This window comes from Wasmannia auropunctata, unplaced genomic scaffold (assembly GCF_000956235.1).
Source record: "Wasmannia auropunctata unplaced genomic scaffold, wasmannia.A_1.0 LD318663.1, whole genome shotgun sequence".
NCBI classification, from domain to species: Eukaryota; Metazoa; Arthropoda; class Insecta; order Hymenoptera; family Formicidae; genus Wasmannia; species Wasmannia auropunctata.
Genome location: NW_012044227.1, coordinates 43772 through 58925, shown reverse-complemented (window position 1 = coordinate 58925; position 15154 = coordinate 43772). Strand labels below are relative to the sequence as shown.

Here is a 15154-nt window from a genome sequence, read left to right as displayed (position 1 = left end):
AAAGTATGTTTATTTAGGTCACGATTGTATAAGAAGAGTATAGCAAATATATAGATAAACGATCAATGCATTAAACCTTAAATTTATTTAATTTAACAACATATTTAATAAAAGTCAATAATACGGTAATTATTAATTGTATCCATTATAGTTATTTATTTTATAGTTAATATATCTTATATTCCCGGGAAAAAAAGTTCCATACATAATTATATGCAAAATATGTTCATATATGTTTCTTTCCTTTGTAAAATTATTCTTTAATACAAAATTGATAATAATAAGAAGGAAACATAAAAAATAATTAAAAGAATTATAATTGTTACATTGGTTTTTTTTACAAAAAATCAAGTTTGAAGAAATAAGAAAAATTGTTCATACATAATTATATATGTATATTTTTAATCACTTATACATATATGATTATATACATATGAGCAATTTTTCTCATTTCTTTAAACTTTATTTTTTGTAAAAGAAATCAATCTAAAAATTATTCTTTTAATTATTTTTTATGTTTTCTTTTTATTATTATCAATTTTGTATTAAAGAATAATTTTACAAAGGAAAGAAACTTAACATATATGGTTATATATTTTGCATATAATTATATATATATTATATATGGAACTATTTTTCCCAGATTAATTAATATTTTACATTTATAATATAATTTTTATAGTTAATAATAAAGCACGGACATCTAAATTTAAGTCACTTAAATTATAGTTATCGATCGATTATCCATACAAAATTTTTGCTTATAATTGAAGTAAGGAATCATTTTATTTTTTGTTATTTATCAAATATTAAACAAATCATGCTCATAGCGCTTAAATGTCAAAAATTCTGGGGATAAATTTTTTCACGACTTATATTTAAATTTATATATTATATGTATATATATTATATGTATATTATACATATACGTGAACCTGATATAATTGATAAATGAAAATTATCAACGATTACAAACAACATTATCAATTGTCGATATAAATTTTATGTTTATCGACATAAGATAGTTCATTCATATAGTACATTTTTATCGATGAGACCTTGATTGGATAGTTTTAAGTTTTAGCATCGAACACTAGCGTCGCTAATGCCAACATGGCCGACATCATTATACATACATATAAACACTGAAGAACAGTATTGAGTATAGCATGTAAGCACTAAGCAGTGTGCCAGTGTGTAGTGGCACTGACTGAGTGGCACATAACTGTGTAGTAACGTCTGGACTGGTGACGCACTGACGCCTTCCACGCCTTCAGATTCTTTACATGTATGTCAAATGGCGAGTTTCTAACCATTAATTTCTAACAAAAATGGTTTTTTATTTTTTCTGTAAAATATAAATATGAATACAACGCAATGTATAATGAAAAATTTACTTACTACTAACTTATTACTAATAGAAACAAATACTATAAGAATCTCTCTGTTGCACAATCATTCATATAATATTTAATAAAATTCTTTAAAATCATTTGTTGATTATTCTGCAAATTTTGATGTGTTTAAAAAAATGTATTTCTTCTACTTCACATTACAAATATTAGCTAAGAGGATTAATTATCTGTCTGATTAATATTATCAATTACAAAACATTTTACAATTATATTTATGACAATTAATACTTTGTATACATACTGATCTAAATCTAAACAAATTCCTTGTATTTTTATGTCAAAGGACACCACACTTAATTCATTGTTTTACATACAGTTTTAAATTCCAAGATCATGTCAACATTAGAAGATAAAATTTTGGGAGAAAAATTACACTACTACTGCAGCAGTTCCAGTGAAGATGAAGGAAATGATTCTGGAGATTCCGAAGACAAAGAATGTGATGATGTGAAATATGCTGATGATACTGCACAATATATTGAGCCTTCATACTTGGAATGGGACGGGACTTCCAGTAATACAGGACCTAAAGGTGTTATAAAGGTATAATAATTATATACACATGTATATACTCTGTGTTTATTTTAATTCTATTTTAATCGCAGAAAGATATAAAAATCAAGAAACTGAAAATTGAACACGCGCATATATATACACACATACATATTTAAGTTTTACTATCAAATATTAGATTGATTATTTGACTTATTCATTAATTTGAAGTATATTCTTGAAAGGATTGGCAACGATATAAGCAGTTAGAAGCAGAAAAACGAGAATCGCAAGAGAAAGAAAGGCTGCAGTTGATTAAGAAACTGAGTTTAACATGCCGTAGTGCTTTAGATGAAGAAAAAGAAAAACTGAATGAGACAGACCCAGAGCTGGCAAATTTATTAACTGATGAATTTCTTCTAGAATATCAGAGACAGAGAATGAAAGAAATGCTTGCAAAAACAGAGAAACTTTGTTTTGGGAAAGTTATTGACTTGGAGAATACAGATCAATTTCTACAAGCCGTTGATGGAGAAGATAAGTCAGTAATTGTTATTGTTCATATTTACGAGGATAATGTATCTGGTTGCGAAGCCATGAATGGATGCTTGATATCTCTTGCGGAAGAATATCCTTACGTAAAGTTTTGTAAAATTTTAGGTTTGTTACTTTTCAGATTATATATAGATTCTACTCTCAATCAATATCATTAAATAAACTTAAATATTTTTAACTAGAATTAAATTCTCAAATTGTAACTAAATAAGATCTTATTTTTGTTCATCTTCAAACAGAGTTAGCTTTAACAAAGTTTGATTTTTTATATCAATATTTTTCATAATTTCAGGAAAAAAATTTCATCTTATTATTTTTTAAATGTATATTGTGGCAAATTTTTTAGCAATATATTTCTTTATATTCTTTTTTAGGCTCAATTGCAGGTGTCAGCAAACAATTCAAGAAATTTGGCGTACCAACATTGTTAGTGTATAAAAATGGACAAGTGATAGGAAATTTTGTCCATGTTACGGATCATTTAGGAGTAGATTTCTATTCATCGGACGTGGAAGCATTCCTCATCGAGCATGGAATTCTCGCTGATAAAAATTGCATACCACTTATTGTTTTGAAGAATGAAAATAGAGCTTCCGATAACGAATAAAAAAATTATCATTCTTTTTAAGATAATTTATTAGTATTATTACACATATATTTACTAATTTAATAAACTATTTAAATATAAACTTTATTAAACCTTATACCATAGAATCTTGATCAAGAGAAAGATTGTCGATGTATTTTACAAAATGTAAATGCAAAAAATATTTACTTTTAAACCAGATAAATACATGTGTGTGTGTGTGTGTATATATATATATATATATATAATATATATATATATGTATGTATATGCACATATTGCTTTGATTATTAACTTCTTCATTTATTTACAAACCTATTTTAATATGTCCAAGATATGTTTTTTCTTTTTTATTGCATTGCAAAGCTGTGAGTAGATTAATAATATCTGATCATATTCTGTATTTTTTAAATTATCGTACAGCTTTTTTAGATCTTCTTTCTGGCGAATTTCATCAGTAATCATTTTTAATTTCTTTTCAACTAATTGATTTAGCATTTTGAAAGCATCAACAGTAGTCGATGTTTCTTTGAACATTCTGATTGTACAAGAAAACTTTGTTATTTTTGCTTGCAACTCGGCAACTTGCGCTTGCAACAATAAATATCCTGTCTTTTCTAAATATGCTTGGTTCATATCCTCATATTTCAACTTGTTCCATTTGTCCATTAAGTTTATGTATTTCAGCAAGTCACTTTCGCAATGCAGAATTAAATCTTGAATTTTATTTTTCCATTGTACTGCTGCTGGCACATCACAATATTCCACGAATTTGTTATGCATCTTACATTCGTTGTTCTTTGACGCTTCCTTAGCATTTCCTCCTAAAGCTTCATATCTTTTACAACATATAAAAACATAATTTTATTAATTTTCATATATATTGTTAATATGTAATTCATATTACATATATGTGTGTACATATATGTAATACATATATGTACACACACACACACACACGTGTGTAATATTATTTACAAAACTTGGTACAAAAGTTGGTATGAAGATGTATTAATAAAATCTTTTCTAATATGATAAAATATTCACCTTAAAATCATATCATGTATTACTTCTCGTAGCATTGTCTCGATGCAACACTTGACCTCTAATTTCTCATCAGAATTTAAGTCACACGACGGTAAATCAATAATTCCCAAAAGTATCAATTTATCTTGCATATGTTTCATTGTTGAAGGAAGATGCATATACTTGTCCAGTTCATGAATTAAAAGCAATATTCGTAATTTTCTTGCTGTGCTGTTAGATAGAACAGCTTTGTGGTTTAAAGATGCTTCCTTCAAACACTGATAAATAATATTAGATTTGACATGTTCATTTATACTTTCTTCGCATAATATCAATGAGTTTATTGTTTTTTCGATCGCATTTGTTTCCTGGTTTATGGTAAATCTATCATTATTTCTTGTAGCACTGGACTGGTTGTCTAACAAACTTTGCGATGAATTTATTCTACTAATTAATCTGCTACTGGACTGGGAAATTGCCGAAATACTGGAAATATCTGGAAAAACAAAATGAATATCATAAGAATTAACATGATAGTATACAATTACAATATATAAGATATTCATGCACGTAATACATAAATATATAAACTTTTAAACAGATGTAAAATTTATTAACTAAATACTTTTTAATTTCTGCACATCTGCTTTAACTTTTTAAAAGTAAAAATATGTCACTTACCTGATATTTGATGTAAATCGCTAAAATAACTCATAGTTGACGTCTGTATCGGAGAACTTGACTATTTAAATCATAAAAACAAATACACAACAAATAATCAAATCTTTCTTCCTTATTACAGATATTTCTTGCTTTTAAGAAGTAAAATTTTTGTTTTATAATATACGGTATAATATAATCTATATGGCTGTTTTGCACATATATTCTTCTCGTTTTTCTTCAGAAATGATCCCCAGTTTTTTACCTCGCCGATCAGTGCCGATTCGGTCAGTAGGCGTAGTTGTATGTACCTAGCAAGTAGCAATGTGATTCAAAATTCAAAATAAATATCAAGGTGATATCCATCCAAAGTCCAGACTATGGCCAAAGAGAAACCTGAGAGGGGTGATGCCGGCCATGGCCGCGATTTCGATGACCGTTAAAACTATACCACTACCGCCAGGACGCCATTTTTTTAAATTACTGGGAACTACGTAGCTATTTCTGACATTGCCGGTAATCTAGTGACTAGCCTAATAAATAAAATGTATGTACATTTTCGTGCTACGCTACGCGCGAATCGATTGTGCATCTTGAAATCAAGTAAATTCACTAGATATTGGTCAATGAAATTAGAAGTATTCTAATGAATTTGCTCACTTTTGTAATTTTCATCTTAGGATGCGTTCCCACTGAGTGCGTCACGTGTGTCGCGTCATGAAAATCAATCAAAACGTCCCATTTTATTTCATCATTTGCAGATATTCTAGAGATACACCGACGAGATACTGTTAAGGCGAGAACACAGACTTTTGCATAACGCACAAGACATAAGGCATAAGAAAATCAACCAATCAGAATATGAAATGAAGGACTCTAAATTGGTTGATTTTCTTATGCATTATGTCTTGTGCGTTATGCAGCGTTATGCAAAAATCTGTGCTCCCGCCTTTAAAGACTGTCAGCTCTGGACAAATTTTTGTGCCAGCAAATGGGGCCAGTGGGCCCGGAGGTAATTGCAAAGTGTCAATGTTATCGACTTTTGGCATAAATTTGCGATTTATTTGAATAATATATTATTAAGATCATGATTTTTATTAAATGCTTTATAAATATAAGTATGAATACTTTTAATGTTATAATATCATATGTATTGTCGCAAAATTACATTTTTTTTCCAACTGTTTTACCATCTCTTTAGATAATCAAACACGGATGGTAACTATAAAAATGTAGTTTGAAATAAAACTACATTTACTATTAGCAAGATATAGTACATATGAATCACAATGTATACATATCTAAAAAAAACATCGATCTATTAATAAATCATAAAATTAATGTTATATTATTGACTAATTGCTTAAATTTTGGCAATTACTAAACTGTCACACTAATTCCCTAGGTAAGGCTGTCGGTCTTTAAGATTATCTCGTCGGTGAGAGATAAAATAATTTTCCTTTGTATGAAACCTCGGATTGTCGCGCGCGCGACAAATTAAGCAATAAAATGGGATGTTTTGATTGGTCAATTTGCGTAACGCAACGGATGACGCGCTCAGACCTCAGTGGGAACGCGCCCTAAATCTGCTTCTTCGACGCCTTCCCTCTCCCTCTTTCCGATTTCCGTTTCGAGTTCCGAGTGATTAATCTGACATGTATACATACCGCATGTATTTACCATGTACCGAGCTGTGTGACGAGCTCGTATGGCTTAAAATGAAAAGAAATATTTATTATAACATGTCGTAATTTAATTATGTGGCATGAATTCATCCGCTGTCTTAGTATCCTTATGCGTTATTCGCATCGAGATTTGTGATTCGGAATTAGAAGAGACCACTAGTGAGCATCAACGTTTTATTCGTATTTTATTTGCGTAATATATATAGTAATATCATTGATTATTAATAAATAATTTTTTTGTGTTTCTGTATACCGATACGCGATTACAGTGTACAATTGGACTATTTCTATAAAACAACTTTAATTTCTTCCGTATTCTGCTAACAAATCAATGTCAATATAATATAAAGTGATGAAGTGATCAACTAGATGTGATAATTATATAAATAATAAATATCGCAGATACGATGGCTGCAAAGAAGACGAGAGGTTGCAGAGAACCAAGGGATATTAATGTTGAGACTTATACAAACGTCGAAGAAACTATGTCCCCGTTATTATCAAGTCAAAGCACAAGCAAATCGCTTTCGTTTTCGAGAACTAATTCTGAAGAGACGTCGTTTGCGAATTCTAATCATGTCGCGAATTCAGCGCCAGGGGAGATAACTGGTGCTACCGCTTGCACCTCACCCGATCAAATAAGTTTCATCTCTGGAAACCCTTTTGTTGAAGTTACGAAAGGCATCCTACATCTTTTCAAGGAAGAGTAAGTCATTTCTTTTTTTTTCCTACTTTTGCATATATTACCAAATAATTTGTATACATGGCACCTCATCTTTCATCGTTATGAACATTAAACAACACGATCATTGAAGAAAAATAAAGCTAATTAAGCTGTATAAATTGATTATTAAATAATATTATATTCTTCAGCTAATGTAATCAGACAGTGCTTACTTGAAAAAAATTTAATTTGAAATTTTGTTACAAAGATGATGCTAAACATTAGAAAGCTGCAATAACTGCCAATGTAATGCTTCTCTTGACATTTTTACTAACAATAAGCAAAAGTCAATTCTGTGAATCATACGGGATGGGACTTCCGTATGGATGTATCCCATTTGAATTAACGACTTAAAAATATATTTTTCACAATTTTACTCTTTTATTGCAGTGAACTGACTGAAATGCGTTGTGCAGCAGATCGCAGTCATACTATATGTATCCTATCAGTACCAGCAACAATGACTTGCCACGATCTTTTAACGTTCACAGCAGCTTGTCATCAGGACATACAATACTTTAGAATCCTCAGAGACGGCAGTCCAAACCAGTACATGGCTCTGATCACCTTTAGATCATCGGTGAGCAAACAACGTACAGATCTACGTACATCTACAGATGAGCAATACATGTACATATTAATTAATAAGACCATAGACATCCTCTTCGAGTTTGATAAATTGGAAAAATTAGGCAATTTTATATATAAATTTAAATAATATCTATTAAATATCTGAGCTAGTGAAATGCTTTGTTGGTGTAAAAAATTGATTGAAGATATATTATCCAAAAGATAAGCTTTTGATAATGCATTTTAGAGTGCAGCGAGCGAATTCTACGAAACCTTCAATGGTGCTCCCTATAACTCTCTAGAACCAGACGTGGTTTGTCACATGGTATTTGTATCCCGAGTCGAAGTAGGAGACAATGGAATGCCTCTGAGTGGACACACAGAGTTGCCATCGTGTCCCGTTTGTCTCGAAAGGATGGACGAGAGTGTGGATGGAATTCTGACGATACTGTGTAATCATACTTTCCATTCCAGTTGCCTTGTCAAATGGGGTGACACATCCTGTCCAATCTGTCGATACGCTCAAACACCAGAGCCATTAGCGGATAGTCGTTGCATGGAATGTGGTAAGTGTTGCTTGTGGTCTAATTGCTCCAAAATTATTTCATTTTATCTTGAATCTAATTTTTTAATAGAATATACAATTCTTGAAAAGAAATTTACGAAATCGCTTTAATTATCGTTTGATTAAATTCCACATTGTATAATAACTAGCACAAATTTTCCACGCATTCTTTCAGAAAGAAAATAATAAAAAAAGAGTTTCAGAATCTTCCATTATCTTTTATTATTAGAGGCTTTTTTTAATATGCTTTGTATGGATCTTTTCAGTTGCAGATGCTAGCAATGATGCATTATGGATTTGCTTGATTTGTGGTCACGTAGGCTGCTCGCGTTATCATCAGGGTCACGCGTTTGAACATTATCGGGACACACATCATTGCTACGCGATGCAATTGGGCAACAATCGCGTCTGGGATTACGTAGGCGATAATTTTGTGCATCGACTACTACAGGATAAAGATGGTAAAATGGTGGAAGGCGGCCACTCGGCAACTAAAAGTGAAGGTGCTGCTGTGGAGGATAAAGTAGATTCGGTACAGTTAGAGTTCACGTATTTACTAACGTCACAGTTGGAAACACAACGACAATATTATGAAGAAAGGCTCAGTCGTTCCGAACAACGCTCCATAACAGAGATTACCGAGCTAAGGGATAAATTGGAACAAGTGCTTGAGGAAAATTCACAGTTCAAGGTACACAACAATCCATAACAGTTCTTAAACGTAGTAAATAGTAAAATGAACACTATCTTGTCTTTTTTCACTTTTTCTTTTCCTTTCCTCTTGTTTTCCTTTTGTCCTTATCCTTCTTTCTTTTCCTTTTCACAATTTCCTTTTGTTTTTTTATTTTTTCTTCTTTATTTTTCTCTTAACTCTTCTTTACTCCTTTTAATTTTATTATAAAGAAAATTTTTTCTTTATTTTGTTTAGAAACAATTCGTAACGCTGAATCGCGACAAGCAAACACTGGATAAACGTCTACAGCATTCCACCAATAAATTGGCACAAATACAAGCGGAATTGACGGAGGAAAAAGATCTGCGAAAAGCCCTACAATTGAACCAAACTTCGTGGCAGGTAAAACACAAGAAATTACAAGATGAATTGTCCACCAAAGAAGCAGAGATCACCGATTTGAAGGAGCAAAACCGGGATCTCATGTTTTTTCTTGATGCTCAAAAACAAATTGACGAATCTGTCGATCGAGATGAAATTGCCACCGGTCGTATTGTTATTCCGCCAAACCGTAGAGATGGGAAATCATCAGGATCTCGGGGACATAAAAGTCAAAAGAGGCATTGACTTCGGAAAAAATTATTAAACACTCTTCATTAATATACAGAAAAAAAATTGCAAAACACAAAATATTCTGAAAATACCAAGAACGATTATACAATTCTAAATTACAAGAACAATTATAATGAAGAAAAAACGTTATATACACATAAAGCAGATGTACTGAAATTAATTTTTACAATGTATGAAAAAGGAATAATCTATTTGATCACAACGATTTTACCAAATTGTTTACTTTTTATTTGATTTACTAACATACTAATGTAATAAGTTTAAGGATTGCAATATGAGAAGTGAGAAATTTTCTTTTTACATTATATTTCAAAATAAATTAAATGTATGTTTTGCTCTTAAAGTTTTTACGTTTAAGGCAATCTTTTTAAAAATGCTAAGAGGTTCACGGGTTTTCTCCGTGTCTTGATTTGCATTGTTAATGCCAACAGTATTGTTCACGAAAGCATTGTTGACCTTAAGAATGGATCAAGACAAAGCTGCGGAGAACTGTAAATCTCTTAGCAATTGTGTGTTTTATATACATTTGTATATCTCATATATTCTCATCTCGCTTAAATCCTGGATTATCATATTGAAATTGATGAGAATTTGATTGTCCTGGTTGAAAAGGTTGATCGTTCGAAGATCTCAAATTATCAGCATCATAATAAATGTCATGCGATTCCCGAGTGCGTGTTCTTCTTTTTTCTGCTAAAATTGTTGATCGCCTCCGCTCAAAGACACTAAATGCACTTTTCGGCATTTGCGAGGACATACGTTGTGATAAACCTGTAAAATAGATACAAGAGATACTAAAAAAAAGTAATAAAAATATAAAATATGGTAATTAATGCTATATATCGCATCGCACTAACTTGGGAGTGTGTAACACGTATAACAGTGTTATTTTCATGCCAAAATGTTAAATGATTCAAAATATAGAACTAGTGATCTAATTACCAATCGAAGAAATAATTAATCTAATCTACGATTTTCTATAATTCGATTCTATAAATATATCAGAAAACTATTATTTTCATATTATTGTATTGTTTCAATATACATCAATCATTTTTCATTGACCTAAACGTGTAAACATCTTGATCTTAACAGCTGCAGATATAAGCCGCTATTGTTTGAAATAATTCGTTTATGAATGCTTTCATGTTAGTTCGTTTTCATATAGGTACGTACTACATATACATTGTGTATATACGTGAACGTGATAAAAAAAATATCTATATTGTTAGTAATAAAATCAACGCGTCAATTATTAGTTGTAAAAAATAAATAAATTTTATAATACGTTTCCATCCTTATCCTTGTCGGGGAGAAAAGCGAAGAAGAATAAATATATAAAAGTTGCAACGCAATGTACATATAATAAAAACTACATAGCCTATCATATATTTTGCTATAATACCCACTACGTTCAAAATTTTCAATTTTCGTACTATACTTATTTATGTTTTCTAAAATTTTATCGTCCTTTGTTAGCTGTATCAATTAATAGTTTTACATTTTAATATTAAAAGTAATTACATTTCTGTTATACTATCTTTTTCGTTAAAAACGAGTGTATACAGATAAGCTGCAAGAAACGAACGATTTACAATTATGTAACATCATTTATACTCTTTATAGAAGCTATTTGAAGTATCGAAGTAAAATCGAAATAATGTTGCTATGTTTGTGTATGTTGCTTATCCGCGATACTTGATATTTAATTTCAATTTCCATATTCTTAATTCCATTATATTTGTTCTTCCTCCTTTTTCTTCTCGTTTTTCTTTCCGTTGCCGCGCACAATTTCATTTCATATGCATTTAGTATTTACACATGTATATGTAAAATGAAAATGTTATACACAATTCAGAAAATGCACTGAAATCTTTAGAATTTTCATCTTACAATTAAACTGAAACTTGGATCCTTAATATCTAATTATTCAATCCTAATAGTGATACGCTGAATATAAAAATTTCAACAATTAAGAGCATTATACCTGAACTTGGATCATGAAGCTTTCGTCGAAACAACCTTTCAAAGTTTCCCAATATCTTCAATGATCTCTTTGAATTTTCCGTAATTAATTCGTGCGCATTTCGCTTATTGAAAGAAGTTACGGTACTTCGTCTATGTTCGAATATTACGTCATCCTCCGCCATGCGTTGAAGTAACTGTGCTATTTTATTAGCGTGCTTTTCGAAAACGTCATCTTCCGAAGAAGTCATCTGACAATGAGAAGAAGAAACAATAGAAAGAAACTACACATACACACACAAAATAAGTTTTGGATATACATATATGAAGTATATAATATGTACGTATAATATGTGTGTGTGTTTTTATACAAATTAATCTTTTGTTATATTTATTTATTTGTAAAGAAATAAGAAAAGCATTTTATATTGATGAATATTAATTCTTCTTTTCTTTTAATATTACCTTAGTACAAGGAAGTTTCGTATTAGCGAGTACATGTGAAAGCGTACCAAATCGATGAATTAGCATAGCGCAGAACTGGATACCTAATATGCTGATGAATGCAGCAATAAATACGCATCCTATCGGTTCGAGTCTTAAATATTCTTTTGTTAAATGTACCTGCAGAAAATCAATATACAGGATCCGACCGAATAATATATGTATATACGTACGTAATTACGAGCGGGCATATGATTTCTTATGAAAAAAATATATAATATATATATAATGCATCGAACAACGAAGACAACAGTTTCAACAATTCCGTGATAAAATAAAATTTCTTTGATAAAATATCTAAAATATCTTTGATAAAATAAAATTTTGTTCATTAAAAATTTTCCCTGTGTTTTTCCTTCAATTCTTCGTAGCTTTTAATTAATGCCGTATAGACATTGTTTATAAATACGATATAGGTATTATACATTGCTCGACAAACCGTACCTTAGCGTAACAGCATGCGTATTTATTGCAGTGGATTTTTAAATTCGATTTTCTCGAAAGCTAATTAAACTGAAAATAAAAAAATTTTATTCCATTTTCTTCGCATTTTTTCATAAGAAATCAGGTGTAGTGCCCGCTTGTATAACTATTATTCGGTCAGATCCTTGATATGTAATTTTAATTTTTTTAACCTTGTAATTTTTTAATTATATAAAGTTATAAAATAATTGTCATAATAATCATTAAATTTAAGCAAGTCTTTCAAAATAAACAAATTGAATAACATTGTTAAATGTAATGATTATGTGAAATTATAGCTAACAAAATATATATTTGATTATTACTATTATTATATTATTATATATTATAAGAGATTTACCTCATTTCCTTGTGAATAATATGTAACATTATACTTCATTCCAAGCGGCCATTGCAAATGCAATCTATCTTTGTTTAACTGCATAAGAAACACAATTAGCACAAACAAAGCATTTAACATGAAGAATTTTAATAAATATGCATCACGACAGTTCATCAGTTCTTGAGTTATTTTGTTCTAAAAAGAACATAAAATTAATTAGGAGAGAACGGAGAGAAAGAAACACTTTCGCTAACAATAAAATTATCATATCAATATTATCTTGTTGTTAGCTAAACATACATATACATATACTGCACTGGTCCAAAAAATTAGAGGGAATCACTTTTTCTCAGTAAATTTTTGCCCATTTTTAAACTTTGGTTACTTTGATTTTACAGAGTAAACTCTCTACTATAAGATGCCTTTGTTTAACTTTCACTCACTTTAATATTTAAAGACGTGATCAGCTTTGAATGAAGACGTATTTGACATATCTAAAATCTCGAAATTTATGGTCTTCTATCACCTAACAAAAAAATTGGCAAAAATAATGATTGGCATCATATCTCAAAGTACGGACTTTGCCTTTCCCTTTCAAATGAAAAAAAAACTTCTACTATCGATTATTTTTAGCAAGCAATTTCAAATAACCTCTGTTTTTTTTACGATTTTAGCACGATATATCGTACTAAAATCTCGAAATTTGTTGTCTTCGATATATCGTGCTAAAATCGCAGAAAAAAAACAGAGGTTACTTGAAATTGCAATATCTTGCTATATAAACGATGTAGCAAAAAGTTTTTTTTTCCATTTGAAAGGGCAAAGTCTGTACTTTGAAATGGTATCAATGATTATTTTCGCCAATTTTTTTGTTATGGGTAGAAGACCACAAATTTCGAGATTTTAAATGTCTCAAATACGTCTTTATTCAAAGCTGATCACGTCTTTGAATATTAAAGTGAGTAAAAGTTGAACAAAGGCATCTTATAGTAGAGAGAGTTTGCTCTGTAAAATCCTTTTTTGATCTATTTTTTACGTTAATTATTCGCTGAATAACCAAAGTTTAAAAATGGACAATAATTTACTGAGAAAAAGTAATCCTCTAATTTTTTAGACCGGTGCAGTATAATATATGTACGCATATAGAATTATAATATATCGTATAATGAAATGGATGGTTATATTCTTCAATGTTCAACATTCGCATGAAATAAAAGATTATACCTATACGTACATATTCTCTTCTATGTGTACATATTACATACGTATAATATTATATATATCATATTCTTACTGTTCCATTCTTGTTATTATCTCACTCAAGTGCACGAACAATTTGTAAAGCACAATAAGATGGAGCGAGATATCTATTCTTTTCACATATACATATACTATTTTGAATATTAATTTTATTAATACATAATTGTTTAAATTGATCATGCGTTCCGTTTCATACATATATGATGTATCATCTTAGCCTTGTTATTCACTAAATGTTAAACAAGGAAAAAATAGGATACCTCATTGCGCGTATGCATATGTGTGTCATGTTAAAAGTAATACATAACAAATTTCTATCAATTACTTTCACTTTGCCTATTTTTCTTCTCCTTTTTGCAGAATAAAGATAAATAAATTCAACTCACTTGACTCTCTTCATCACTTTCAATAGGTCGCAAATATTTTCCAATCAGATCTTTCCAAAATTCTTCTTCATCGTTCGACAAGAAATCTACTATACCTCTTCGCAGTCTTTCGTCTTGAAGCCAGTAAGGACTAATGAGATAACTAGACTGATCTTGGCTCGATGTTATTGACACTTGCGTCAGAACGTCACTTTCGTCGTCATCGTCATCCTTGTAGATAACATTTTCTTGGTTACTTTTATCAGTTATATGTTGTAATTCGATTCCTTCATGTATTTCCTCTTCTATTGTTTCTTCCATTGGATAATATGGTCTTGGATACATATTAACATTGGGAGATGATTGAGCAACATTGTTAGCTTCCATGTTTACTGCATGTAATCTGTAATTATCAATAATTATTATATCTGTGTTGTAGAAAACAAATCTTAGGAATGAGAAAAACAAATAATTATATGTGTATAATTTGATTTCTTTGTGATAATATAGGCTGATAAATAAAAGTTAAAATACACTGCATCCAAAAAATTAGGGAATCACTTTTACTTTTTTTCACAAACAGTAAATTTTTGCCCATTTTTAAACTTTAATTACTCAGCGAATAATCCTCTCTTAAAATTGCCGTGTTACCGGCGTTGAGATCGGAAGAG

General features: G+C 30.1%; 4 protein-coding genes across 9 annotated transcripts in view; 2 read left to right on the top strand and 2 right to left on the bottom strand.

Moving 5' to 3' along the window:
- Positions 1-1162: 1162 nt before the first annotated feature.
- LOC105460627 (phosducin-like protein) lies at positions 1163-3253 on the top strand. Of its 3 annotated transcripts, none has more exons than XM_011707120.1 (4): positions 1163-1300; positions 1732-1958; positions 2153-2567; positions 2837-3253. In XM_011707120.1, the coding sequence occupies exons 1-4, from the start codon at positions 1291-1293 to the stop codon at positions 3067-3069; spliced, it is 885 nt and encodes a 294-aa protein (XP_011705422.1). In that variant the 5' UTR covers positions 1163-1290; the 3' UTR covers positions 3070-3253. The 3 variants fall into 3 exon arrangements, with proteins under 3 accessions (XP_011705422.1, XP_011705424.1, XP_011705423.1); XM_011707122.1 differs by having other exon boundaries at positions 1164-1288; positions 1746-1958; XM_011707121.1 differs by having other exon boundaries at positions 1165-1288.
- A 95-nt stretch (positions 3254-3348) lies between these two features.
- LOC105460626 lies at positions 3349-5433 on the bottom strand. The gene is made up of 3 exons (XM_011707118.1): positions 4756-5433; positions 4096-4570; positions 3349-3886 (listed from the first exon to the last, which is right to left on the bottom strand). Exons 1-3 carry the CDS (start codon positions 4787-4789, stop codon positions 3364-3366), a joined length of 1032 nt encoding a protein of 343 aa, XP_011705420.1. The 5' UTR covers positions 4790-5433; the 3' UTR covers positions 3349-3363.
- Positions 5434-6350: 917 nt separating this feature from the next.
- On the top strand, positions 6351-9789 carry LOC105460621 (BRCA1-associated protein). The gene is made up of 6 exons (XM_011707112.1): positions 6351-6578; positions 6822-7125; positions 7534-7723; positions 7961-8279; positions 8545-8969; positions 9207-9789. The coding sequence occupies exons 1-6, from the start codon at positions 6500-6502 to the stop codon at positions 9576-9578; spliced, it is 1689 nt and encodes a 562-aa protein (XP_011705414.1). The 5' UTR covers positions 6351-6499; the 3' UTR covers positions 9579-9789.
- Positions 9790-15154, bottom strand: part of LOC105460624 — a 15101-nt gene continuing 9736 nt past the window's right edge. The window contains exons 15-19 of one of the 4 annotated variants that reach the window (XM_011707113.1): positions 14505-14886; positions 12877-13053; positions 12015-12173; positions 11572-11800; positions 9790-10355 (exon numbers count right to left, since the gene is read on the bottom strand). In XM_011707113.1, coding sequence (XP_011705415.1) covers positions 10120-10355; positions 11572-11800; positions 12015-12173; positions 12877-13053; positions 14505-14886 — 1183 coding nt within the window. In that variant the 3' untranslated portion in view covers positions 9790-10119. Of the gene's footprint in view, positions 10356-10975; positions 11458-11571; positions 11801-12014; positions 12174-12876; positions 13054-14152; positions 14348-14504; positions 14887-15154 lie in introns of those variants that run through there. The other 3 variants (XM_011707114.1, XM_011707115.1, XM_011707116.1) reach the window with 3 other exon arrangements.

Coding starts and splice junctions, on each gene's coding strand:
- LOC105460627 (XM_011707120.1), top strand. Junction 1,959..2,152: donor GACCTAAAGGTGTTATAAAG/GTATAATAATTA, acceptor TATTCTTGAAAG/GATTGGCAACGATATAAGCA. Junction 2,568..2,836: donor AAAGTTTTGTAAAATTTTAG/GTTTGTTACTTT, acceptor ATTCTTTTTTAG/GCTCAATTGCAGGTGTCAGC.
- LOC105460626 (XM_011707118.1), bottom strand. CDS start 4,789: ATGAGTTATTTTAGCGATTTACATCAAATATCAG. Junction 4,571..4,755: donor CGATTTACATCAAATATCAG/GTAAGTGACATA, acceptor TTGTTTTTCCAG/ATATTTCCAGTATTTCGGCA. Junction 3,887..4,095: donor ATACATGATATGATTTTAAG/GTGAATATTTTA, acceptor ATGTTGTAAAAG/ATATGAAGCTTTAGGAGGAA.
- LOC105460621 (XM_011707112.1), top strand. CDS start 6,500: ATGAATTCATCCGCTGTCTTAGTATCCTTATGCGTTATTCGCATCGAG. Junction 6,579..6,821: donor GGAATTAGAAGAGACCACTA/GTGAGCATCAAC, acceptor TAAATATCGCAG/ATACGATGGCTGCAAAGAAG. Junction 7,724..7,960: donor TGATCACCTTTAGATCATCG/GTGAGCAAACAA, acceptor AATGCATTTTAG/AGTGCAGCGAGCGAATTCTA.